The 27,118-nt window shown below is 53.3% G+C and overlaps 1 protein-coding gene across 8 annotated transcripts; it reads right to left on the bottom strand.

The window, feature by feature from the left end:
- Nucleotides 1-508: 508 nt before the first annotated feature.
- RANGAP1 (Ran GTPase activating protein 1) lies at nucleotides 509-26,624 on the bottom strand. Of its 8 annotated transcripts, none has more exons than XM_031940862.1 (16): nucleotides 26,357-26,624; nucleotides 19,015-19,163; nucleotides 15,925-16,052; nucleotides 14,086-14,145; nucleotides 9,197-9,376; nucleotides 7,893-8,027; nucleotides 7,182-7,340; nucleotides 6,920-7,033; nucleotides 6,724-6,823; nucleotides 6,477-6,561; nucleotides 6,223-6,397; nucleotides 5,577-5,690; nucleotides 4,914-5,016; nucleotides 4,215-4,303; nucleotides 3,822-3,943; nucleotides 509-2,054 (listed from the first exon to the last, which is right to left on the bottom strand). In XM_031940862.1, the coding sequence occupies exons 2-16, from the start codon at nucleotides 19,124-19,126 to the stop codon at nucleotides 1,985-1,987; spliced, it is 1,746 nt and encodes a 581-aa protein (XP_031796722.1). In that variant the 5' UTR covers nucleotides 19,127-19,163; nucleotides 26,357-26,624; the 3' UTR covers nucleotides 509-1,984. The 8 variants fall into 8 exon arrangements, with proteins under 8 accessions (XP_031796722.1, XP_031796721.1, XP_023361082.1 ...); XM_031940861.1 differs by having other exon boundaries at nucleotides 19,015-19,160; XM_023505314.2 differs by lacking the exon at nucleotides 26,357-26,624 and adding an exon at nucleotides 22,378-22,656 and having other exon boundaries at nucleotides 19,015-19,160.
- Nucleotides 26,625-27,118: the final 494 nt, after the last annotated feature.

The raw sequence follows: 27,118 nt of genomic DNA, 5'->3' as shown, positions 1-27,118 counted from the left end.
TTCATTGGAATGGGGAGAAGGGGTTGGTTCCCATTGGGGAAACTCCTTCCACTAGGGACGATCTGCAACTCTAACCACTCTGGGTGTACCATGGCAATTGGATTACCCAGAATCACCTAGCTAGGATGTGTCCAAGGGAGGCCGCCTCCAGCCCAGGTCCTCTGCTGCCCTGAGGTTTAGGCCACCAGAGTGGATAAGGAAACACTTGCCTAATAAAGAATGGCACAAATTCAGTTCCTACAGGAATGTTTAACCTGAGAAGAGGTTGGGGTCAAGGCAGAAAGGTCAGGTATGGGGTTTTAGCGAGGAAAGGGAAACTCAGGGGAGCAGCTTGGTCACCCGAGCCTGGGACTCGGTGCATCCCTTTCAAGGCCGGGCCCTTCCCGGGGCACTCATTGGAGGGCTGGGAGGGGCAGAGCCTCGGCTGAGGTCATAGGCGACGGCCTTCACCCTGCCCTGGCCGGGGACACCCTCTGGCCCTGCCCCAGTCCAAGGGAGGAGGCCAGGCTGCAACACACGCTTTATTCTCAGGCTACCCCAAGCCCCGGCCCGAGCAGGACGTTACACATCAGCACAAGTACCAACACAGATGAGGGTGGGCCTGCGGGGCCCTGGGCGCCCTGGGGGTGAGGCTGTGCCTGAGCCCCTACAGCTGGGCAGCTGTAAGCTCTCCGGCCCGGGACCAGCATTTCCTAACCTTGCCCACTCCGGCTGGCCCCATCCCAGGTGGTGCCCTCCTGCCGTGGGGCGCCTTTCCTGTTGGATAGCCACCCCAGTCCCCTCTAGCACACCCACGGTTCTATAGACACTAGCTAAAGCTGGGCCCAGGCCGGGGAAGCCAGAGGATAATCTGCTCCTAGCCTTTGCTAGTGTTCAGGGGGCCACAGGTCCAGGCGAGAGCCAGATGGGCCCCATGCCGCCTGGGCAGCAGCCCATCACCATAGACGGGCCAAGGGCAACTTCTCACAGACCTCCTCGGGATGCCACGCCTTGTTCCCAGGACCCCCTTTCACAGCCAAAGATGAGCACAAGTTATGGTGAAGGGAAGAAGGGTATCCCAAGCTCAGTCCTCAGTATTTTGGTCCCTTCAGGAAGCCCGGGCTGGCCGGGAGCAGAGCGGCGGGCCCCAACACAGTAAGGCAAGAGCTACGAGCCAAGGGGACCCGGGGTCAGCTCAGAATCCATGGCCCCGGCCCCCTACCACCTCCCAGCTAACCCTTCTTCGCCACAATCACAGCAGCCAGGTCCGGCTCCAACACAGGGACTGCCTTTCTCTAGCCTTCCACAGGGGAGGGGGAAGAGATGGAAGAAGCCCCTACCAAAGGAGGCTCTTGGCCAAGGCGGGGCGGGGCTCCTCGCTTGCAGGCTGAACTCAGGCCCCAGGAGGACACGGGACCCCAGCTCCCTTTCCCCCAGAGAGAGCTGGTGTGTGAGCACTGACTCGCTGGAGGGGCACTAAGCGGCCTCCCCCCCCCCAGCTATGCGCCTTGGCCTTGGCAGGGAGCAGAGCCTGGGGGGCAGACAAGGCCGCTCCCCCTCCCAGAGATCCTGAGCGGCAGCAGCAGCCGAGGAGCTCCCCAAGCCAGCGGGGATGCCGGGCTGCCCCCCTGCAACACATGGCGATGGCCAGGGGGGATCCAGGCAGGGCAGCATGAGGGAGGGAACAGAGTTTAATGAGGGGCCACCGTCCTTTTCCATGAGCAGGCAGGATGGAAGTGTCCGAGGCCGGCTCCTGAGACTGATCCAAAAAAGCAGAGACGTTAAAAACCCCGTGCAGCCGGGGGCCGGGAGCGGGGTCCGCAGGGAGGACAGATGCTGGCCAAGAGCGGCCTCCCGCGGCTTCCCAGGGTGGAAGGCAAGGAAAGGTTTCTTCAGTGGAAGTGATGGTGGACACACACACACACTCGTCCTCTGGGGCCTGGGCGGAGGCTCTCGGGTCATAAAGTTCGAGGGGGGACGACAGCAGAGGCCGGCCTCTCAGCAGCTAGACGTGGTGGAGGGTTTGCAGGAGGTTGTGGCGGGCGAAGGAGCAGGACTCCAGAGCCCGGTTGGGCCTGCACGCAACAGGGAGAAGAGAGGGGTTAAAAGGAGGCGCTCGGAGCCCAAGAAGCCGCATAGGCCCGGGCTAACGGCAGCGCCGAGGTAACTGCTCCCGATTCTGTAGCATCCTGGGTTACAGAGGGGAAGCCCCATCTCGGAGAGATGCCGTGCCCGGGGTCAGAGCCCCCACTGTGGCAAGGGCCTGCACACAAAGGGTGCCCCCGGACACTAACGGGGGGAGTCAGAAATGGCCCGTACACTACAGCAGACGTGCTCATGTTTGTGGCACGGGGTGCTAGGAGTGACAGCACACCTGGGATTCTGAGCAGGCCCCAGAAGAGCCGGGGGCCCCTGAGCTTAGGGCTCTTTGCTGTGTTTTTCTCAGGTTCCTCTGGGTCTGTGCGCTCTCCACATTCTCTGTACCCAGCGGACTCCTATGATTGTTCGTACCTGGCCTGAGCTCCAGGTTCCCACAAGATGTCCCAAATGAAGCCGACGGGCCTTCCTGAGCCCCCCTGCCAGTGTCCTAGCCTTTGGCGGCCCTGTTCCCCACCCCCCTCATTCACAGAAGTGCTGCCTGGCCTCTCCTTGCCTAGTCCCCCTCTGCACCTGCCAGCAGCTCCGCACCTCATGCCCACATGGTCCAGGGGAGCCTCCTCTCTGCCACACCTTTCCTCCAGCCTGGCACCCACAAACTCGCTGATGGACCAGCTGCCCCACCCTGACCCAGAGCTCCTCCTCTGTGTTCTCTGACTTGTTCTGCCTTGCCTGGCCCTGCTCCTCTCACCGAGGGCCAGCCTGACCCACTCGCTCACCCTGGGGGGGGGGAAGGGGGGGGGGCGCCTCCACTAACAAGGAACTGGGGCTCTCCAGCTCTGGGGCACCATGGAGACCCCCAGAGGCCATGGGATCACCGCACATGATACAGGGAAAGCCACCTGGGGAAGGTCCAGGTACTGATCTATCTCAAAAATCTCCGTAGGGGTCCTTAGTGTAGGACTCCTCTCCCAGAGGGCCACAGTCCGGCACAAGGCTCTGTGCAGCCTCGCACCCGGGACTCTTGGCTGAGGACTGTCTAGCGGTGGGGAGGACGCCACTGCCGAGGGCCAGCCCCCAGCGACACAGCCAAGGAGGCACTTCAGGGAGGACTCTGGGGGAGGTGCCAGAGCCTCTGGGGCTCACACACCCACGGGGCCCGCCTACTCGGTACCATCAGTTAAGTTGGCCGGGCCCACCTGCTGAGAGCTGACTTTGCAAACCCAAAGGTGCTAGAAATATAAACGGGCAACGTTCTCGCCATTCTCCGGGGGGCCCCAAAGAGCCCGAACCTGATGCCAGAGGAAGGGTCCCTAGAGTCTGCTCCTCAGGCCTTTGTTAAAGTTCAATCCAACAAACATTTCCTACAGAACTGCAGAGCACAGTGCTGGCACCCGGGGAGAGGCCCTCCCACCCCTGATCTCCAAGCACCGGGATCCTCAGGAAAGCAGACAAGGCTGAGAGGCTACTTCTGGGCTGCAGCCGACAGCTTTCTGCACGGTGGGTGAGGAGACCACCCCATCTCTTCTCTTGGGAGGCCCTGGGTCTTCGATCCTTTTGGGTGCGCCTCTGTGGTGCGGCAGCTCGGGCTACTGCCCCAGAGGGTGTCTGGGGCTGCCGTGGCTGGAACGGACACCCTGGCCCCCGCCCACCACCTGAACTCCGGCCATAGGCCGCTCCTCCCATCCTCACATGGGCTCTGGGGCCCCAGCCCCTGCCCTGCCCCAAACACAGGCCGGACTCACTTGGTCACAAAGGCCAGGAGCACGGGTGTCAGGGTCTTGGGGAAGTAATCCTGCTGGGCCATGTGGTTGAGAGCCATCAGGGGGCCGTAGAGATTGGGGATCGCCTTGATCTTGTCTTCACTCTGCAGGAAAGGTCAGCCCAGAGGGCAAGGTTAGCCGGCCGTCTGTCTTGGAGCTCCCGTGCCATGGCCGGGCTGATGCTCCCTTAGACTGAGGCGGGACTTTCCCAACCTTTCCGCAGCCTGTACCCCTGGGGGCCGGCCATGCACCGATGGCGGGGAGGGAAACTGCCAGCAAATCACGGGCCACTAAAAGGGAAGATCCCCAAATGGGTCCCTGGTGTAGGGACCGGGTCTGGGTCAGAGGTCGCCAAACACTGTCCCTCCTTCTCACCTTGAGCAGCCCCATGTGTATTAAGAGCCTTGTGATGAACGCATTGGAGTTGAAGGAGGCTGAACTTAGGGCTTTCTTCATCAGGGCATCTGCAAGAGACGGAGGGCATGGTGGGGCCTTGGGTGGGGGCACACAAGAGCTACGCCCCTCTAGCTGGGGCGCTTAACCCCAAAGCCTCCGGCAGGCTTGAAGATGGGGAGATGGAGGAAGCCCCAGAGTCACATGGGTAAAGGAAGGGGCAGCAGAGAAGGTGCCCTGGCCAAAAGCTCACTCACAGCAGGGTTAAACCATTGTGGCAGCTGCTGGGCAAGCCCCATCCAGAGGCCACACGGGCACCCACTACTGGGCCCCTTTTTCCCGAGCTTTTCTCCCACTGAATACAAACGTGGCACCTCCTTGGCACAGTTGGGCCCATGCCCCTCCAAAAGCCCTCCCACCCAGTTCTGAGACAAGGCGGGTCAAGGGGCTGGGAATCAGAAAGCTGGCCAGTGAGCGTTGGCGCTCTGGAGCTCCACCATTCTTATGGGTGTAAAAATCAAGGCACTGCCTCTACCTCACAGGGAGCCCTTGTGGTAGCCAGTGCCCACCAGCAGAGCTGCCGCTGCCTGCTGCTGACCACCAGGGACCCACCGCCAGCCATCGGGTTCTCTGGAAGCTCTTCCTTCCTCTGCCAGCCTGCGCCAGGCCGGGGGCACTCACCCACTGCCTCCTGAACAGCCGTCTTCACTCCCAATTCGTCCTTGAACACAGAAGAGACCTTCAGGAAAGCTAGAACCACTTTCTCTGGATCAGATGTGTCCGTCTGGAAGGAAGAGAGACAAGTGAGAGTGCCGGGCCGGGAGCGGGGACACAGTGAGGGCACTGGGGACAGGCCTGGATCACAGTGAGCATGTCAGGCCGGCAGCCAAGGCGCCTGGGTCTCTAAGCCAGGCCCGGTCTCCACAGGCTGGCTTCCTCCCTCTGTCCCATGTTCCTCCTCTTTCCTTCTCTCCTTTGCCCCAGGCCATACGTGTATGAGGCCGTGGTGTCAAAGCAGCCGGCCTTGGGCTCCACCCGTGCCGATGCAGAAGGACTGGCTCTGGGCAGGGGCCCTGGCGCTCCTAGTTCTCTGAGGGCAGGAGCACAGACCGAGCGTGTTCATGTGGCTCACGTGGCCCGGCTGACACAGAGCAAGGCCAGCCTGGCACTTCTGCATCCACAGGGACCAAGGATAGCGGATGTGGAGGGCGCTTACGGATGGGGGGGACGCAGCTCTCCTCGCCGCCCCCTCCTGGGCACACCCCGAGCAGGCAGGGAGGCTCGGCACTTGAGGGTCCCACCACCTTCATACTCAGCTTTCCGGTCGGAAGCTGGGTCCCTTACCTGCTGGGCTATCAACAATGAGCTTTTGGGCCCAAGACGCAAAAGCTTTTCTGGAGACGGGAAAGCAAGGAACGTGGAGACGTCAGACGGAGAACACAGGACTGAAGCGGGTTCCTGAAAGCAGAAGGGGGACCCGGCCCAGATAAGTGGCTGTGGGAACCCCACGGATGGGGGAGGGTCCCCGCTGCTGGCTCAGGGCCAGCCCCGCCCCCATCTGCACCAAGGCAGCTCTGGAAGGGCAGACACGGCCCCTACCAAACTTAAGCACGTTTTCCCCCATTTTCAGGAGCCTGTCTCATCTCCCCAGCTGAACCTCCATCGGCTTCTCTTATCCCAGTGAGTTGGGGAGACCCTGCTGGCAGGGATAGGGACGCGCAGGCCCTTACTGTGCTTGGGCCTGGGGTTTGAGCTTGGTCTTGGAAGCCTGAAAGCCCCGATTCCACCCGTCTGGGCCCTTGTCCGCCCCCCTGCCTTGGGCAGGCCATCTGACTGGGCACCTGCTGGGAGGACACCGTCTAAGAGCCGAATTTCTGGCCTTTCCCCAGAGCTGAACTGGAAACCTCAAGGAGGTGGTGCTCACGACGGCGAGCCGGCCTCGACCCCGGGCCCACCCTTCTTTTCTCCCCCCAAACTACTGGCAATTTACCCCGACGTGTGTATCCAGGATCTTCTTAGAGGGGGTGGTCACTTCTTCTCCTTGACCCCGCTGAAGCTCCTCCTCCTCCTCTTCCTCCTCTTCCTCTTCTTCTTCTTCCTCCTCCTCCTCCTCCTCTTCCTCCTCTTCATCATCCTCTTCTTCCTCATCATCCCCTTCGTCGTCACTGCAGAGGTACGTCAAGATGAATCCCATCCCGCCCAGCCCCACTTTCCCGGGGGACCCCACAGGCCCGACCCTGTTACCTGAGCGAGGCCAGCGTGTGGGCCATGCTGAAGCCTTCCAGGATCTCCTGAAGCTGCTCGCAGCCTTCCTCTCCCAAGGCGTTCCCTGTGGCGGAGGCGGGAAGATGAAGGATTGGGGACCCTCGGCCAGAATGCTAAGGCCCGAAAAGTAAACCCCCTTGAGGGATCTCCCTGGGGCTGTCGGGGGCAATGCCCCGGGGCCTCGAGGCTGGACTGGTTCCCAAGTCCCACCGGGAACACCCCATACCATTGAGATCCAATTTTTCCAGGTCTGATTTGTCCTCGACGGCCTCTGCAATCGCCAGGGCGGCATCCCGTTTGATTTCACAGAAGGACAAGTTGAGCTCCTGAGAGAGGACAGGGCAAGGGGTCAAGCATTGCCCCTGAATTTGACCCCGCAACTATCCGTCACCCTGGCAGGAGGCAAGGGCAGCTGGACCCACCTTCAGCCTGTGCAGCCCCTCCTTCACGGCTTCGGCGATGGCCAGAGCCCCTCGGGAACGCACCAGGCAGTCCCCAAAATTGATCACCTCCACCTGCCTCAGGATCTTCAGGGTCTGCAGGTCAGAGATAAGACAGAGGGTGGGTGCTGAGGCAAGCAAGCAATTTCCTCACCCGACAGGACCCATCCAGCTAAGTGGTCTCCAGCCTGAATGGCAGGGCTGACGCTATTCTGGGCACGTGCCCCTGAATCCCAGAGCTCACCTCGGCCATGGCCACCGCCCCCTTCTCTGTGAAAGTGTTGTCGTTCAGGTTGATGACTCGCAGCAGGGAGTTGCCAGCGAAGGCCTGGGCGAGTGCCGTCACTCCGGGGTGGTTGATCCCATTCTGAGGCATGTGGATTTCCTCCAGGGTCCCGATGCTCTGTGGGAGGAAAGGAAAAGGAAAGATGGGGAGGGTCCTCAAGCAAAGAACGGAGGGCCCACGCCAGGAAGACCACTGTGGTGGTGGAGGTACAAAGCCCTGCTCATGAGCTCCACCCAAGCTGGTGCACTGGATGAACCAGGGGTGGCCAGTGGCCTGGCCCAGCTCGGCCTTGGAAGCCCTGCTCTGGCACGTGTCATCAGCACTGGGGCTTCTGAAAAAGGGCAAGACTCCACCAGGGCCTAGCTCACAGCCAGAAATATAACGAATGCTTCTGACTCACTGCTTCAGGCCCAGCCCCTTCCTTCTAGACCCTAAGCTTCTTCCCGGTGACAGACTTGTGAGCATCATTCCCTCCCCCCAGAGCCCCATCAGGAAACCAGGGACAAGGCTACCTAAGGGCAGCTGGGAGTGGCCCCCTCCCATGCCACCTGACGGATGTGCCGCACGGGGAGGTGCACCCTCCCCTGGTTGTGGGATCCAGGACCTCAGCCAGCCTCCCCCCTCCCCCCCCAACCTCTGGGCCTGCCTGAGCCCCTCATCCACACTCACCCCAAACGCTTCAGCCAAGGCCATGGCGCCGTCGTTCTCCAGGCGATTTCTGCCGGCCACAAACACCTTCAGGGCGAGTGGTTTGCCCTGGGCACTGGATTTCCGGTGGCACTCAGTCAGAGCCGACGCCAAGATCTACAAGGAGAAACGAGGAGATCCAGAAAGGTCCTTGTGCCCACCCTGGTCAGAAGTCAGGAGGACTTGGGGCCAGATTCTAGGTCCATACTTGCTGTGGCCCTGGGGGCAAGCTGCTTCCTCTGGGCTCCTTTCCTCATTTACAATGGGGAGCTGGACGCCTTTTCACCCCAGCCTAGCTCCCTCCGCCAGCCTCTAACTGGTCTCTCCTTCTCGGAGCTCTGCTTCTATTCTGTTTCTGCCCCATCCGTCTCCAGGAAGCTCCACTGCTCTATGACCCCCAGGACCACACCTGGAAGCCACCAGCCTCCCACCCTGACCCTCCAGTGGTACCCTCTGCCTGGGGTGAGCCCCTACCTCACCCCGCTTCAAACTTCTCAGGCTTTCTTCCAGACTGGGCTCAGCTCCTGCCCTAGCAAGAGACCTTCCCAGGTTACCCCAAGTGCTAATGCCTTCTCCCAGATTACCTTCCATCTACTCTGCGACTCGTTATTTACATGAAAAATGACCACCAGGGACTCAATTTAGTCCTTTATCCATCACTTTGTGACGTGTAGTTTCAAACTCCACGTGAGTCATCCCGATTTTGGAGACTGCACGAGCGTGTCCCCCAAAGCCACCATTACTGACCACAAGAATGCCCCGTGGCCCCCAGCCAGAGTGTCTCCCGATCCCCTCCACTACACACCAAGAAACCAGGAGCCATGAGCTCTCTGGCCCATGTTTCAGCCCTTCCAAATTGTGAATTAACTGGGAGAAACCCAACTTGGCCATCAAGAGCTTTGATTCTGGTTAACTTTGCAAACCGTGCTCATGCTGCTCAATCACCATCCAGTGGCTCCATTCCACCGAACCCCCACAACCCCGCCTTATACTATGAGCTCCTTGAGGCTAGTCACCAGATTTCGCCCTTTCTTTGGATCCTCAGTAGCCGGCACACAGTAAGGCTTAATGAATGTTGCTGCCAATGATTATTCCAAATTTCTATGCTCCAGAATCTCTTCCCAGCTGCCCTTCTTCCTCCCTTCCTCCTTTCCTATGGACACCCCTGCTCTTCCCCAAATGGAGTCAGCCTTCTGGGGATCACCAACTGAATACCGCTCTCCCAATCTGTGTGGGGATGTACAAAGCATTCCTCTGTGCCCCGAGGCTGGGGAGCCACCACCTACCTTGCCACCACCAATGCCCAGGCCACAGTTGTTAAGCTTTAGTTCCTGCAGCGTGAAACAAGCCGAGCTCTTGAGCAGGGCCTCGAAGCCCCGCACGCCGTCGGGCCCAAAGGCATTGTCGCTCAGGTCCAGCTCCACCAACTGTGCCCCAGCTGTGATGAGGGCATCCCCCAGGGAGATCTATGGAACAAGTGAGGGGTCAGGAGGAAACAACCCAGGGCTGATAAAAAGCATTTCCACCCTCCTGGGAGCCCTACGGGCTAACTCCACTGGCATGGCACCCCTATGCCACGGCACAAGCCGATCCCACCCATAGGACACCCCACCTCCTTTCCAGTGCCCTGGAGAGCCACTGCTCTAAACTGCTGCTGCAAGACAGTGGGCGATGAGAGTAGTGAGGCAGGACACACCAGATGTCTACGTGTAGAATAAGCTCCATTCTCTACCCTGATCTGGTCCCTCTACTCTGAATGGCAGAAGTTTGCCCGGCCTGACAGTACTCCGTCCTGTGTTAGGCCAGAAGTGAAGAACAGGAATGGGACAGGATGCACAAATGGGGGCTATGTGGAAGAGGTAAGAACCCTAACCTGCCAGAAGTCACTTGGAACAAAGAGACCTAGGCTGGTGAGCCACGAACTGTCCAGCACAGGCAGAGCTTGAGAACTTTTGAGTTCCAGGTCCAGGAAAACCACCAGCAGAGGGGGGAGGGAGTCAGAAAGTGAGCAATTAGGGGCAGCTAGATGCCACAGTGGATAGAGCCACTACTGCTGGAATCAGAGGGACCCGAGTACAAATCTGGCTTCAGACACTTAGCACATACTAGCTGTGTGATCCCGGGCAAGGCCCTTAACTCCAAGTGCTTCTCAAGAACCCCCCAAAACAACAACAAAAAGAAAGCGAGAAAATAGGGAAAGACTGAAATTACTAAAGATCTCAGGGGAAAAAAAACCCTAAAAATCCCCCAAAACAAGAGCAACAACAAAAAAGAAAGTGAGCAATTAGGGAAAATGGGGGGGGGGGGGGGGGGGGGGGGGGGGAGATTGAAATTACTAAAGATCTCAGGAAGAAACCCTCAAAACATCCCAAAACAACAACAACAAAAAAGTGAGCATTTAGGGAAAATAAGGGGGAAAAAGACTGAAATTACTAAAGATCTAAGGAAGAAAAAACTCAAAAAATCTTGGCCGTAAGCAGATAAATTAAGAGGGAAAACATTAACAGACCTCCAGATTTAGTAAATGAGTTCAGGCCTCTGTGAATAAATATTGCAAAATAAAAGAAAAAGATTCAGTGCCTAATAGAGACAAGACCCTGTGGATTTTGAGAACGGAGAACCACAATGAGCTGCTCCTGAATGGTAGAAAAAAGCAAGGAGAAATGTGAGAGCAGAATTTATGGCCTATACAACAGAAATAATTGGCAAAATAGGAATACAAACAAACTGGGAATATAAATACATACTAGTGAAGGACAATTTAGAAGAAGAGACGTAGGAAGCAGTAACATTAAAAGAAAACAAGCAAAATATTGATCTCAAAGACAGGGTACACAAAGATAGCCTAAGGTCACAGACTTCCCAGAAGAACACAAATCAAAACCCCCTAAATACCATAATTTAAGAAATAAAACGGCTCAGAACTTCTGGACACAAGAAATCAATCTAGTGAGAAATAACATTCTACAAGCAACCAGAAGAACGACTTTCAGATAAAAAGAAAAGGAAATTTAAATAATACGAGATTATATGTATTAGAAAATATAGCAGAAAATGGAAGTGTATTCTGAAGAGCAACAGAGCTTAGGAGGTAGCCTAAAGAGACCTCTGCAAATCTGAGCTTAATGATAAATGAAATAAAAAAGATGGATGCTCCACTATAAAGAAGCACTCAAAATGTTTTCGGAAAGAAAATAAGACATGAAAAAATTGTTTGCTTTGCAAACAACCCAGGTAAAAGAAATGCAGCGGCCAATGACAGTAACAGCAACGAAGTGACAGCAGAATGACCATTAAGAGACCTCTTTCTTTGGGCATCCCAGGACAGAGAGGTGAGGGCAGAAGTCACCCTGCAGGTAGTGGTGGAGAGGCAGGTCTGAGGCATCACAGACAACCTGGCAGTGTCCATCTAGAGATGACTCAGTGTTTCATGTAGGGCCAAATCACAAAATCCAAGGGAGAGAGTGGTTAAAGAAGCATCAGAATAGCACCGATGAATGTTACTAGGGAAGAGATATTCTGTGGAGAAAGTGGCAGAGTTTGAGTTAGACGTTTTGGGGGGATTTGATGCTTAGGGAAATCACTACTCTTGCATTGGGGAGGGGGAGCCACAGAGGGCAACTAGTGCGTAGGGAGAGGGATGGCAGGGACCCAGGGAGATTCTGAGGCAAATTAGGAAAGAAGGTGAACAGAACAAAGGTCACTAGAGGGCTGCGTATCAGGAAGTGAATGGAGAGAGGGGCAGTCCATCCTATCACTTGCAGGAAGGGATATTTTTGTGGGAACAAGGCCCAGTGGAAAGTGGGAAGCTCACAAAGCAGGAGCAGAAGCGGTAGCTCTGAAATTTTGATATGATGAGGAATAAAGAACAGAAAGCACCTAAATTTTGAAAATAAAAACAATTATTAAAAAATGAAATAGAATAGGGCATTATAATATGATTAAAAACAGAAAAATAAAGCACTACTGCAAAAAAAAATTTTTTTTAAAGATTAAAGTAACTGGAAAGAGTATTGTAGAAGTATGTTTGGAAAAGAGAAAAAAATCGTAACTTGGAAAAAATCACCTTGCTATTAGAAACAATTGGAGGGGTTGGATTCTTTGAGACGATAGTCTCATTCAGCCCTGGACCAAGCCGTAGATCCATTTGGCCCCAGTATATCTCTAAACTATTAAATTGTTCTCTTAAAAAAAAAACAAAAAACCAAAAACATTGGGAGGAAAATATAAACCAAACTCTCTAAACTTTAAATGTGAATGGATTCACTGCTCCAGTAAAATGAAAATAGTGACAGATTAACCTGTTGCCCATAGAAATACATTTAAGAATAAGTGTTTTTTATTATTTATAAAATAATTTTTAATTAAATAATAAAAACTAACCACCCCAACCAAAATAACTAATTGAATAAAATAAATTTAATATTAAATTAAATAATTAAAAATAATTTTATTATTTATAAAAAAGAATAAAACAGAGTAATTAGGAAAATTTTTTATTAGGCATCAACCAACCAAAAAAGCAGAAGTTGCAGGCATGCTATTCAATAAAGCAAAACAATTATATATATATATATATATATATATATATATATATATATATATATATATATATAGAGAGAGAGAGAGAGAGAGAGAGAGAGAGAGAGAATGAATAGAGAGAAGCATGCAAAGACAAATGAACAGCTTACCAAGTGAAATGAGCAGAACCAGGAAAACAACCTACATGGTGACAATGTAACCGAAAGAACAATGATAACCAAGATTGAATGCTGTGATCCAAGAGTGGATGGGGTGATCACAGAAGCTAGGGAAGGAGAAAGTATTCGGATTAAGAGGCTGCTCAATAGTGTGGAGGATTTTGGGTCAAGGGAGAGTTGGAGTGAGGAGAGGCCACTGAATTTAGCAGTGAAAGGATCATCTCGGAGAAACCTATCAGCCAAGTATGGAAGCCAGTTTTCAAAGAGCTGAGAAGTGGGGGGGTAGTGGAAAAGGAAGCGACAAGGAGGGCACAAGATTCTTCCCAGGAGTTTAGCAATGAAAAGAGACAAGAGGAAGAGAGAGTAAAGGGACACAGGAGGTCCAAGTGAAAGTTTTTTAAGGATAGGCGAGACCTGAGCATTCTTACAGGAAAAAAGGGAAGGGCCAGCAGAAAGGGTCATTCCAAACATGAAAGAGTCACATGGGAAAAAGCACTTGCTGGGGAAAGTTCTGAAAGAAAACACAAAACAGGTTTGCTCAAGGATTCAAGTACGGGTTTGTTGTGAGAAGGAAGGGGACCAGAGAGAAGTGACAGGGAAAATGGGGTCTGCCTCAGCAGACAGTGACTCTGAAAGGTTAGGTAGGGGAAGAGAAGGGAAGAATCTGAGAGACCAATGGCAAGGTCCAATCAGGTGGTTGTGATAATTCTGATCAATGCAGTGACAAACCATGATTGCAAGAAATGGTAATGAAGCCCGCTACAATTCCTCTCCCCCTACTTACCCCCGAGGTGATGGACCCAAGAGGAGAATGAGCTCTTCAATGCTGGGCACAGCTAAGGCAGGAATTGGCTTTGCCTGACTTTGCAATAAGGGTCTTTTTAAGCTATTAAAACTGAAGAGCTTCAATATAAAGCTCAAAAGCGCATTCAGACTTTTGTGATATTCCCTACTTGTAACATGGGTATTTTCTTTTTGTGTTCAATTGTAAAGGGAAACCTGATTAAATGTTTTTTACATTTTTGTTTGTCTTTTGCAAACATTTACAAATGTTTGTTTTTTACAAACAAAACGAAAAACTCCCCAAAACAAAGCTCCAGAATGGTGTTCTGCCTCATTCTTACCCAACCCCCAACTCCTTTCAAGCGTTCTTCCTTCTCTTCCTTTTTCTCATCCTGTCCTCTTTTACCTGTTCATTTGCCCAACAACACCCCAGCTGCCTTCCAGGGGCCTCCCAGCCAGTAGTGTCCATTCCTGGCTTAACTCATTCCCAGATCTCTCAGCCTGTGACTTTTGCTTGGTCCTCAGCCTATATATAGCCCCCACTAGTGATTTGTGATGAGGTGCCTCCTTCGCCTCTTTTCCCTTAGATTGCAAACTCTTGGAGAGGGTCTGTGTCTCAGCTCTGCATCCCTAAGCTTGTATACAGTAGGAGCCTGGTAAATGTTTATCTTGACTGCCTCCGATTCACTCACCAGGGCAGGAGGGATCTCCGACCTCAGCCTCCCAGTGAACATGTCGCTCCAGTGGCATCGCTTGGGAGGAAGGGAGGAAAAAAGAGAAAAGACTAAGTTGGCTGGGATGACCTGGACTCCAACTCACCCCATGCCCCTCACAGAGCTGGAAACCTCTCCTGGGAGAGGGAGGGAAAGGAAACTCGGGACCCCAGCCCACTGGGGAGAGCCCAGCCTCGGCCTCCCAACCCTCACGGGCAGCACAGAGCGGCAGATGATGTGTGCCCACTCGCCCCAACGTGCCTGGCGAGCCAGCGGGACCAGCCCAAACAAGGAGACAACCTCCCTGTCCTTAGGCCCTGGCCACCCATTTTACAAACCCACTGACAACACTGCCCGGAAGGGCACACAGAAGACGGGAAGAGGGGCAGAGAGCGCCAACTTGGCCAAGAAGCAGCTTAGAAAGGGAATGAAATGACAGCTACCCTTCCTCCCCCATTTCACATGGAACTACAGAGGGCAGAGAGAGCACCAGTCAGCCTGAGACAGGGAGCAAGCTCTGAACCCACTCAGAATGGAAGAGCGGGGCCTTCCTTCAAGAGGTAGGTCCCGGGTGGCCTCCTCGCCAAGGCGCCCCTCCTGTCATTGCTGAAAGCCACGGCAGGGGAATGGTCCTAGCCAGCATGGCTGGGCCCCTAGTAATCCGAGGCTCCTTCCAGCTCCAAAATTCAGCAGCTCCTAAAGGGAATGCTGGTCCAAAATCCTATTTTCATATACTTTGGTCACACCTGAATCAGAGTTTGGGGCCAAAGAGGAGACTCAGCTTCCAGGGCATGCAGCCCCTCACTGTCAGCTGCTGCCAGGTGCCCCCAACACTTCTCCTATCTGAGTGGAAGCTCCCTGAGGACAAACTCATTCATTGATTTCCTCACTCATTCACAGGCATAGGATCTGGACCCGTGATTTCACTGCTGTTGGAAAAAACCTGGGCCCCCTTTTCTTCAATTTACAGTCTTAGAATACAGGCTTCAGGGCTCTAAGACCCAGCCGAGAAATCTGGGCTCCCTAGCCCTAGTCTGAGCCCCTCATCCTACAGAGGAAACCAGGGCCTGGGAACAAAGGCTCATTGGTTCTAAGGGACAAGAGGAATGAAACCCGAGGGCTTCCTCCCAAATCTCAGCTTTGTTGTTCACATCCCAGGAAGGATGACCTCTCCCTAAGGTCCCTTGTAGACCCAAACCATTCACTCCTAAACATTTCCTCCCCTGAAACTGTTGGCTCTTTCCTGGAATCAGACTAAGGCTGCCTGAGGGTAAGAAGAGAGCCTGAAGTTGGAGAGTAGGGCGTGTTACATGCCCACTGGGGTAGGGGGCCGTCACTGATCAGGGCCCACCCGGACGCTTGGCTGGTGGTGGTTTATCTCTGGAGGCCTGTGCCCTCAGGTCGGCCAAGGCCGCTGGTCCGGGCCACCCAGGTGGGGACAACCATCTTGTTATTTTGCTGAGAACATCCCAAAGAACAAACCGTCCCAGGCCAGAAGGGAGCCAAACAACCCGGAGCCACAGCTGCCAATGTTTGCTTGGCCATGACCTCCTCGGGTAAGGCTGGGCACGCTCTCTGAGCCTTCTGAGTCGGGAAAAGAAAGGCCTTTGTGAGGCAGCCCCAGCCCTGCTCCCCCTTCCCAGGCAGTGGGGGATGGAGCCAGCAGGGCTCTCCTGCCCTGCCCCCCAGGGCCCTGAGGGAACAGGAGCAGCAGGGAGAACAAGGAAGGAGTGGAGCTCACACAGGGCAGAAGGCAAGGCCCGGGGCCCAAGTTAGAGGGTGGGGGCCAGGCCCCATTTGGGCATCAGGCACACTCACCTTCAGCTCCGATTTCTTCTCCAGGGCCTTGGCAATGACTCTGGCCGCCTCCACGCCCACCGTGTTGCCTTCAAATCGCAGGGCCTCCAGGCCATCAAACGCCTCTATTTCTTTAATCACCTCCTGAGCTGAATGGACCCAAGAAAGGAGCCACGTCATTAGACCAGCTCAGCTCCAGAAGTCGGCAGGGGACTGAGGCCTGTGCTTTAGGCATGGGGTCCCCGGGAGGCCCTGGCCAAGCTGACTACGCTGTGGGCCTGCTCACAAGACAATAATGATTACCCTTGACCCAGCTGCTCCATGAGGGTGTATGTATGTGATGGGTGAGGAAAGCCCTTGGGGGACCTGGATGCCCCACAGAAACAAGCCCTGGTTTCCAAAGCTGCAGCAGCCCGTCAGGGTGAGAAGGGTCATAGCCTCGGGCCCTCGTCTGGGAGGTCTACAATCCAAACACAACCATCCCCGTTTAAGAGATAAAACCTTCAGTGGCTGGTCCAGAAAGGCCATCGGATCCAGCCCCAGAGGCTGAGCCTAGAAGCCCCAATGGCCATGACCAGGGCATCACTCACTCTGGGCCATATGTTGAGCTTTATAAAGCAAAAGCAAGCCCTCCTGCTTTCCCAGAGCTTACAGGTGATCACTGACCATGGCTTAGCAGGAGCTCCCTTCACCCTCAGAGAGAAATGGACCTGAAGGAGACTTCTTACCCACAACTTCCCTCTGTGGGGAAGGGCGGCATTGCACCCGTTTTCAAGGAGGGAAGCTATTCTCTGCCTTGCTCCATAATTTCCTCCGGTGCAGAATCCAGACTGGATCTGACACTGCTGTTCTATCGGGGCCCAGAGCTAATGCCCATCACTTGGAACCTCTCCTGGTGTGCCCCAGACTCTGCTGGGACTATCTTTTCAGACTGGAGCCTGCCTTGGACACTCAGCAGAAGCTCCATTGGATTACTCTAAAGACAACCTTGAACAGACTTCAGAGGCTCCCAGGGGACCAATGACTTAGAAGTCAAGGCTGCACACAGCATTGCATCCAAGCTATTTGAGAACCCAGGAGCTCAGGCTACGTGACATGACATGCCCATGGTCACAGAGAGGCCATCTGCACTCTGCTAGCCAGAACCACAGCAAATGGCCTGCTTGCCCACCCCCGACCCGCCGGACCTGGTCTTCTGCTGCCCCTGCCACGAGTTACTGCCACCTGTCAGATGGAGAGGGATGGACTGGAGGAAGGGTGGCTGCTGCGGACCCATGATCTCATAGGGGTGGAGCACCACCTCATCTAGGGAACCTCACCAGGGAGCTGAAAGGTCAGCTGATTCCCCACCGGGACAGGGCTATCGGGTGTCCTGAGTGTAGGCCTTGTCCCCATGGCCTATATACCTCAGTGCCTCTCCCTAGCCCACCTCCTCCATCACGCAGCCTTTCCTGACTGCACCTCCCAAAGTATGAGCCTATCCTCCTTCCTGCTCCAGTCCAGTTCTGGTTCAGAGCTAGGTCTACACTGGCAGCATCTGAGTGCTATGAAAGCTCTTCCCCCTTGGACTCTCCACCCCCACCCCTGGCAGGGGGCCCTTGAAATGGCCTGACCAAGGCCCAGCCATCTTTCTGGCTTCCAGGTCTCACTAAAAGGACAATGAATGCAGGGGTGTGAAGGCCTGACTGCCAGGTATGGAACTCGTGTGACGAGGCTCAGTGGGGAGAAAGGCAGCCTGAGAGAATCACACCCACCTCTGGGACCACTGTAAGCAGTAGCACCTGGTCCCCCCTTAGAGAAATGAACCCAAGGCAGCAAAAGGCGGCCAAAGCCTAGTTGTCCTTGGGTAATCACTCTTCCCCAATAGGGTGGCCCCAGGTTTTTCAAAGAGGGAAGGGGCTTCAATCAGATGCTCTTGATGGATACATACAGCTTGAAATCTATGATCTGAGGAGCTGGTTCACACCCACCTGCACCTTCATTCTTAATTTTATTTTTGTTTTTGAGCTCCAAATTCTCTTCCTCTCTCCTGCCCTATCACTAGCTGCCATTACATTCCTCTTTTTTTCTGAACATTCAGTGTACTTGTTAGGTACACTGCAAAACTTAAATATTTATAATTCCTTGAAGCAGGGCTTCTTACCTTGAAATCTGTGATTTTGAGGTTTTTAAATATTTTGATAACTATTTCAAAATAATTTTTTTAAAAATAGGGCTTAATTATATTTTGTCTTCTCCAATTGTACAAACTATAATTTCTTAAAGGAAAGGATCAAGTTCCTACCTCACCTACTGAGAATCTATGACAATAAGCAAAAACATACTTTCATATTACCCCTAATTTAAAAAAACAAGGAAACCTGAAAAAGAAGCTGGAATAGCAATTTAGGGTCTGAGATTAAGGGTTTGGCTTATTTGCCACAAAGAAAGAGAATTAGTGAATCGGTATCAGAGTTTGAAACTAGGCCCGTGTTCTCTGCTGAATAAAAAAAAGAAACCTTGGGCTAGTCTTGACATGGGTTTGATCAGCGGAGAAGCACCCAGGCAGGTTCCTTGGCTTTATCTCCAGTGCCCTCCTGGGTCTGAGAAGTCAGCCCTGCTAGAAATGGTGTCTCTCTGGGCTGGAGGAATGAATTGCCCTGAACAGGCCGGACAGGCTCAAGGAGCCAAAGATCCAGGTCACTGCCATTCCCAGCGGGGGAAGACGCTGCCATAACTTTTTCAAAAACACCTTGCTAAGTCACTCGGGCAAGATTTGTGGGCAAGCCCAAACCAGCCCTGCTGGTCTAAGTACGTGTGGTATGAAAGGTGAGAGTTTTCCAGTTAAGCCCTATTAGCTGATACTGGGAGCTGTGCTAGGCCAGAGGGCTGCTTCCCAGGGCCTAAGAACCACACAGCCTGTAGTGGGGTCTGGGACGAGACTTTAGGGAGAGCATGGACCTGTAGGGTGGGTAGCTGTCCCTGAGGTGGGGAGTAGGGAAGAGGGACTTTCTCTAGCCCCGGAGGCCCAAGACATCAATTCCAGGCTCTCCCTGGTTCCAAGCTCCTTCTGGGATCCTATCTAGGCTGGGGAGGAAGGGAGAGGGGAGGAGGAGAGGCTTTGGGTCTCACCATCTTCTGCTGTGTTGAGTTTGAGGCTTTTGCCTTTGAAGCTGAGCTGTCCTCCGCCCACCTGGGTCCTGGCCAGGCTTTCGGCGAGCTTGGCAATATCCTCCGACGCCATGGTCACTGCTGCCTTGTCAAGCTTCCTTCCCAGGCTGCTGAGAAAGGACCATCTCTCATCATCAAAAGGCGCCCGACTTGTTCCATATTGCACAATCCATCAAAACGCCCTCCCCACAATACCTCGGTGAGGTCTACAGAGCGTCACTAGCCCCACAGATCAACAGGGAAAGCAAAGGCCTTTGCACGCCTAAGGTCCCGGCTAAGAATTTCAAGTCAGGCTTGGAGCCCAGGTTTGCTGGTCCTGACACCAGGGCTTCAGCCCCATGGTCCCCCAGACAGAGGCCAGAGAGTGTTAAACACGAAAGATGTCCTTGAAGCAAGCATTTATTAAGCACCTACTGTGTTCAGCACAGTCCTGGGGTAAATCCAGGTATGATATAAGCAAGACCTGGGCCCTGGGTAAGACACCAACATGGTGGCCATAAATCTGCTACCATGATACATCACAGACACATGCTGCTTCTAAGTGTCACGTAAGGGCCGGCAACAAGTGACTGGGTTCGAGGGAAGGCTTTCTGCAAGGGGGAGCATGTTAGATGGGCTTCAAAGCACGGATGGGAGAAAAGGCTCGTCTGCGGTCCCAGGACTCGGCGCTTGGGGAGACCTTGGGGGCCATCCAGCCCAACCCCCTCATTTCATGGACAACGTCCCGGAGGCCCCATGGGTGAAGTCACTTGCCCAAGGTCATAAGGTAGTGAGGAGCAGAGGAGGGATCCAGAGCTGGTGCCCATGTGCAGGGCAGCTCAGGCCAAAGGCTGGTGGGGCAGGCGGCAGCATCGCCTCTTCCAGATGGGAGCAGCCAGCTCCTACTGGCACTGTCCTCAAATAGCAGTTTTCTACATAGGCTGAAACCCTGGGCAAAAGGGCCTTCTGTCTGGTCTGACCCAACGGAAGGGCCGGGCGGGCGGAGGAGATGCACTCTCAATGCTTGCAGAGGCCCTGCCCTTTGCTCTCAGCCCCTCAGTCTCTGCTGCCCCCTGACTCTCCTGGCTGGGACAAAATGGACAGGACCATGGGGTTTCCTTAATTTGGAGGCCATCGTCGGCAGGGCCGAAGATCCGGGAGAACAGAGCATCCACAGGACCGGCACCTGACTGTCCTGGGCTGCATCTCCCACTGCCCTCCCCCAAAGGGGGCAGACTGGTTGGTTAAAGCCATCCATCTGGGGAGAAGCCCCAGTGCCTTCACTGGCTTGCCTGGGGCAGCAGGAAGCAGGGAGGAAAGGAGTTGTCACCTAGAGACAGAAGGCTCAAACTCAGGACTAGTGGTCCCCATGGAGAGCTAAAGGCAGGAAGCAGGGGCTCCTAGGAGACGCAGACTCTACATCACAAAAGCCCCCATCACAATAGGCTGGCCCCACTCCTGGCACAAAGACCACCCCACCCCCACCAAGGACAGAGCAGCCCAGAAAGAACCGGGTTCCCAAAGATGAGGGCCGAGGCCTGCAGACAGGGCTCCCCCTCAAAAAAGCCAAGGCCCAGATCAATGAAAGACACTCGTCTTGGGAAACCACGCCCTCTCTGGGACACAAAATAGAAACCTGTTGGGGGTCTTGAAACTATCTGCCCATCCTGAGGTAAGGGAGGGCTAGCAGGGCAGGAGATGGTCAAGTACCAGAGTGGAAATTAGGGGATGTCAGATTCCGAAGCAGAAAGTAAAGAACAAAACGAGCCCCAAACACCCCCACCACTGCACTAGCCCGCTCCCAAGCCTCACATAAGTGTATAACAATCAGCAACGTCCGTGTGACTTTTAGTCAGAGAGAAAACTGGACCTGGGCTCAAAGACCAAGACGCAGCTACGTGAACACTGATGGGCACATCCCCGTCCCTCTGTCAGAGCCGATTTACTGCTGCTGACGCCGGCCACGGCCCCTCCAAACTCTAGGACCCTTTCAATCCGGGCCTCAGGGGCCTAACCCCCCGCGGGCACAGCTAGTGGTCTGGCCCTCAGAGAGCTGCACCCACGCTCAGGGAGCTGACTCCCTGCTGCTGGAGCCCCCCCACTGAGGTCCAGGGAGCTGCTGTCCAGAGCAGTCCCGGAGCACCTCTTTCCTAGGCCCTCCATCGGGCAGCCAAAGGTGTCCCCAGTGACAACGTAGCTGCGAGGCTTGCTTAGCACATGACCGGGCCGGCCTGTGAAGCCTGGGCCCTGTCCGAGGTGCTGGGGACGCAGACACAAAGCGGACACACGCTCCAACCTCAAGGAGACTCCTTCAAAAGGGGCAGCGGGAGGAGGCGGAGCTGTCTGCTGCTGCCCGGGGAAGGCCCCCTCCCCACCTTCCCGAGAGGGCGGCAGGCCAAGGGGCCCTTGCACAACAGCCCCCTTCGGGGTCATCTCCCCGACAGCTCCGCCTCAGGGACCCCGGGGGGGGGGTGCGGGCGTTTGGAAGCGATGGGGCTTCTAGCCCAGCCCAGGGGACCCCGGCTTTCTCCTGCGTGTCCCGGGGGTTGGAATGACGGGGCCGCCCCCCGCAGGCAGCCCTTTCCTGGGTGCGGACGCAGTTTGGGGGCCGGATCCGGGGGTCTGCACCCCACACAGCCCAGGGGAGGCGGCGCAGGCTGGGGAGCGCCGAGTGCACGCCCTGGGGGCTTTCCTGGGGCTCTCCCTTTGCAGGACGCGCCCGCGCCCTCGGGGAGTCTGCATGGACAACTAAGGCAGATCCCGGGGCTCAGAGGGCCCGCGCCGCCGCCCCCTCCCCCGCCCAGACCCCTTCGTCCCCGGGCCTCAGTTTCCCCCTCTGTAAGCGCCAGGCTGTTCCACCAGAGCCTCAATGTCCCCACCTGCAAGTCCCTCTCCATTCTCCCCCCACCCCCACGGGGCAGGGACAGACGCAGGCGCGGACGGGGGCGGATGCTCCCCCTCCCCCTCCCCCTCCGCTCAGCGCCCCGCGGAAGCCGCAGGACTTACGTGCGCGCGGCGGGCTGCGGGCTGGCGGGCGCCTCGTGGAGCGGCGGCGGCGGCGGCCTCAGACCTCGCGCTCGCCGCCCTCCTGCGCACGCGCACGGCTTCTCCCCGGGAAGGGGGGGAGAGGAGGAAAGGGGGGGTCGCGCGCTGGGGGAAGGGGGGAGGGGATCACGCGCGGGAGACTAGGGGCGCACGGGAGGAGGACGCGGAGGCGGCGGCGTAATCCCGCGTCACGATAGCCCGGTAACCAACGGCCACCCCCCCTCCTCGCTCGCTCCCTCCCTCCCTCCCACCGCGCGAGCGCGTGCACACACCCTGCCCCCCACCAATGCACGCTCACACGCGTCTCGCCCCGGTTTCCGCCAACAGCACCTGCGTCTCCGGGCCGCCGATCGATGATGGCGGCGAGGGAGAATTTTTGAAAGCCGGCAGTTTCTTTCCTGCGATCTGATTTGTTCCCGGACTCTCCGCCGGCCGTCTTTTCCGCCAACGGGGCCGGGTGAGCCGGGAAGTGTAGTTCCGCTCCTTCGGCTCGCTCTAGGAACCGCACCCCTTTTTAACTACAATACCCATAAAGCAGTGCGGGCTAAAGCCGGTTTGTCTCTCTTCCTGTTTAGATTCCCTCTGGTTCCCGCGAGATCATCGACCATGGCCCTGACTCGTGCTCTGGGCGAAGAGACTACCCTTCCCGAAGTGCGCCGCAGCTGCGCCGGCTCGCCCTCGCAATGACTGACAGTTAACAACTTTATTTAGAAACTTGATGGACAAAAAAAAATCAAAGCACTGGGGCTCCCCCTGCTGACTGCCTCTCCACGGCTTCTGCTCCTTAAGGCGGGGATCGGGGTGCGGGTTTCGTTCTGGGTCATCCGCAGAGAGGGGCTGCCTCGAGCAGAGGAGGAGGGGCAGCGAGGGGAAGGCGCTGCTGTGGGCGTGGTCAGAAGGAGCCCGCCGAGCGAAAAATGTCCCAGTCATTAATAATAAAAGGACGGTCGAGGAAAACCGCCCGGAGCTTCCATCTTACATCACTCAGACGGGCGAAGATGACGAGACAAAATGGCGATTGTTGAGCCGGCGGGGGAGGGAGGCGCGCTCATGCATTGTTGGTGGAGCTGCTGTTTGCAAGCCAGTCTCACCCCTGTCCCCGGGCCCCCGAAGCAGCCGCCTCCGCGACCGTCGACCCCGTCGCCGGGAGGCCGGACCGTGCAGAACTAGAGCAGCAACTCCGAGGGAAAAGGGGAAAAGACCAAAGCAGTGGCTGGAGGACTTGTGATTAATGACGGAAAGAAGAAGCCACGTGCTAGATCGGGAGGAATCCGAGAAGACTGCGAACCGAGACGTAATGACATAAGCGCAGCCAGGAGAGCGATCGTGCAGTGAGCGTGCAGAGGCCTGGGGATCCTGATTGGGAACCGCCGCCTGTGCCTCCCTCAGTGATGGCTAGGGAATCGGAGCTGGCCTGGCGCGGCCCACGGCCACGGATATTTGTGATGAAGGGCAGGTCGAGTTAGTGCGTAGTAACCGATAGGCAGGAAGAAGCCCGGGGTGTTGATGAAAAGTGCAGAGGAAAGTGGAAGATTCGGGAGAAATGCGCGGGGCTATTTTGTTTTATACAAATGCGTTTATGAGGGTTAGCAGGTCCGGGCAAAAAGACTGCAGTGGTTTGCCATTTCCTTCTCCAACCTATCTTAAAGTTGAGGAACTGAGACTAGTAGGGGTTAAGTAAATTCCTCAGCATGTGAACCCAGATCGTTCTGACTTCTAGCCCAGCGGTTTATCCACTGCACCACCTAGCTAAGTTTGACACACACTTGTCAGGTTTTGTAAAATGATCGTCAGATTGCTCGCTGTCTTGGGAAGGAAGAGGGAGTTAGAGGGAAAAAGAAAAAGTTTGGAACTCAAAATCTTTTTTTTTTTCCCCTAGGGGACCATTTTATTTTATTTTTTGTGGGTTTGCAATTTTTTTTTATTTTAATAGTGCTTTATTTTTCCAAATACATGTCAAGATAACTTTCAACATTCGTTTTTGTAATTTTGTGTTCCAGATTTTCTTCCTTCCCTCTTACCTCCCCAAGACAGAGCAATTCTATGTAGGTTAAACATGTGCAATTCTAATAAACATATTTCCATATTCATCAAGCTGCACAAGAAAAATCAGATCAAAAGGGAAGAGCATACAAGGAAAAAAACCACCACCAACAAAGTGAAAATATTATACTTTGATCTACATTCAGGCTCCGTAGTTCTCATTCTGTGTTTTTCCATCCCAAATCTATTGGAATTACCTTGAATCACCTCATCGTTGAAAAGAACCTAGTCTATCACAGTTGATCATCACATAATCTTGTTCTTGCTGTGTACAGTGGAACTTAAATTCTTACAAAAAGGAATATTGATGTATATTTTGATTCCCCACTAGATTACATATCACTAAAGTTCATTTTCATATATTATGCTCTTTTAAGAGACTTTATATATTAGAATGTTTAACATGTTTATGAATTAAACTCATAATTTTTGAAAAGACATTAAGAACCTACTATGATGAACCAAATCAATTCCAATAGAGCAGTAATGAACTGAACCAGCTACACCCAGCGAAAGAACTCTGGGAGATGACTATGAACCACTACACAGAATTCCCAATCCCTCTGTTTTTGTCCACCTGCATTTTTGATTTCCTTCACAGGCTAATTGTACACTATTTCAAAGTCTGATTCTTTTCGTACAGCAAAATAACGGTTTGGACATGTATACATATATTGTATTTAACTTATACTTTAACATATTTAACATGTATTGGTCAAGCTGCCATCTGAGGGAAGGGGTGAGGGGAAGGAGGGGAAAAGTTGGAACAAAACATCTTGCAATTATCGATGCTGAAAAATTACCCATGCATATATCTTGTAAATAAAAAGCTATATATTAAAAAAAAAAAAAAAAAAAACCTACTTATGTTCCAGGGACTGCAACAGATATTGAAAATATCTTTAGAAATTAAAAAACACACAAAAAATCTCATTTTATAAAGGATGACACTAAGACCAAGCAAGATAGTAATTTTAGAATTTTCAGTCTCACAGTACCATCTGTTTATACTATCTAGATCTTGGACAAAATAGAATTTTTTTCCCCAGTGATGGCTAGCATTTATATTTTGTATAATGTCATTAGAATGTAAGTTCCTTTTGCTATACTTCTAGTACAGTACTTGGCACACAGAAATTATTTGTTGATCAATTGATTGAGTCCAACACTTCCCCCATCCCCCCCCAATTTTACAGGAGGCAAGGTAGGGGAATCACATTAATTGCTCAGGATCACACTGATAGTAAGAGAATGCAGGTCTTTTGATTCCAGAATCATAGTCCTTTGCACCATATCCATTGTTTACTTTCTCCTCTTGACCAGAAACAACTTAACTGAAAATAACATTTAACAAATACAACAAAGGCCTGAAATAGGCTTTGATCTAGGAGAAAGTTCTCAGGCTAAATGAGGAGGGCAGATCTCCTTCCCAAAGTGGACAAGTCTTTCCCTTTTCTTTCAGAGTTTACTCTTCCTGGTCTCCAACTGGGTAGTAAAACCCTGAGCCACTAGAGAAGAAACCATTCGTTTCCATGCACAGCCATGGAACCCACTAATGGACAGGGGAGTTATATCTTCAGCAATTATCAAAACTCTTTAGAACAGAGAGGGCCTCTCTCCCTTTCCAGGACCACAGGCTCTGGAAGCTGGAAGAAGCTTTTCAGGCTACTAACTGAAGAAGAATCTCTTCTACGACATTGAGCATGAGGAGCTTCTCTAGCCTTTGCTTGGAGACTCCTAATGAGGAGGAGGCAGAAGTGTACTAGTAAACTGTTAAAGGAGGAAGAGGAGGAGAAAGAAGATGAGGAAAAGAAAAAAAAAAGGGAGGAAGAAAAGAGAAGGAGGAGGAGGAAGGAGAAGAAAGAAAACTCAAGATTTACTTTTGAGTTTAATGTGTATGATAAACATCTCCATCTTTTTACTAAGTCAACAATCGATCAAATCTTGATTTGTGGTGGTAGTGTTCAGTCATTTTTGACTCTTCATGATCCCATTTTGGGTTTTGTTGGCAGAGATACCGGAGTAGGTTGCCATTTTTTTCCTCCAGCTCATTTGACAGATGTGGAAACTGAGGCAAACTTGGTGAAGTGACTTGCTCAGGGTCACACAGCAAGTAAATGTCTGAGGCCAGATTTGAACCCTGGTCTTTCTGACACCAACCTGGTAGACCTTAGGATGAATCTGAATAGCTGTCATTCTACTTTCTTCCTCCCTTTCCCCATTGTCCCTTCCTCACCTGATACCTGAAGACAGCCTTCATGTCCTCCCTGAGTCTCCTCTTCTCCAGGCTAAGCATCCCCAGTCCTTCCCCATTCTGTAAAAACAATCACCTCTGGCGCTTCCCCATCTTCTATCTCCAAATCTGTGGTGCTCAGAATTGAACACAATCAGCTTGGTGAGCTGGGCAGAACACCCGATTTGGAGCTGGGGACTCATATTCCAGGATTGTCTCTGACACTTCCATTGCCTATGTGACCTTAGGTCACTTCTTTCTGTACCTCAGTTTCCTCATCTGTGAAATGGTTTTTACAATCCTCTCTAGCTCTAAATGCAGTGATCTCATTTCTTCCTCACAGAGCCTTTATGAGGTAGGGAGGACAGAAGTTAGCCACCCTGTCAACCAGCTAATAATAACAATAATGATAGGACCAGAACCCAAACCTGAACTCAGGTTACCCTGAATTGACCCAGGTAAACCCTAGAGATAAAGGGAAGAATTTGCCCATCTTGCAAAGAAGGGCTGCCCCATCATTTAGCCTGGGAACTTCTCTTTGCTTCCCTATTGGGTCAAAGCCCATTTCGGACCTTTGTTGTTTTGTTAAATGTACTTTTCAATTAAATTGTTTCTGGTCAAAAGGAGAAGTAGACAATGGATATGGTGGAAAGAACTGTGGCTCTGGAATCAAAGGACCTGGGTTTAAATCTCATTTAAAATCCCAGGCATAGTGATTATCACATAATTGTCAAAAAAAAAAAAAACATTTATTAAGGGCTTACT

This window comes from Sarcophilus harrisii, chromosome 5 (genome assembly GCF_902635505.1).
Source record: "Sarcophilus harrisii chromosome 5, mSarHar1.11, whole genome shotgun sequence".
In the NCBI taxonomy this organism is placed as follows: Eukaryota; Metazoa; Chordata; class Mammalia; order Dasyuromorphia; family Dasyuridae; genus Sarcophilus; species Sarcophilus harrisii.
Note: the sequence above shows the minus strand (reverse complement) of the source record. Positions and strands in the feature narration are given on the sequence as shown.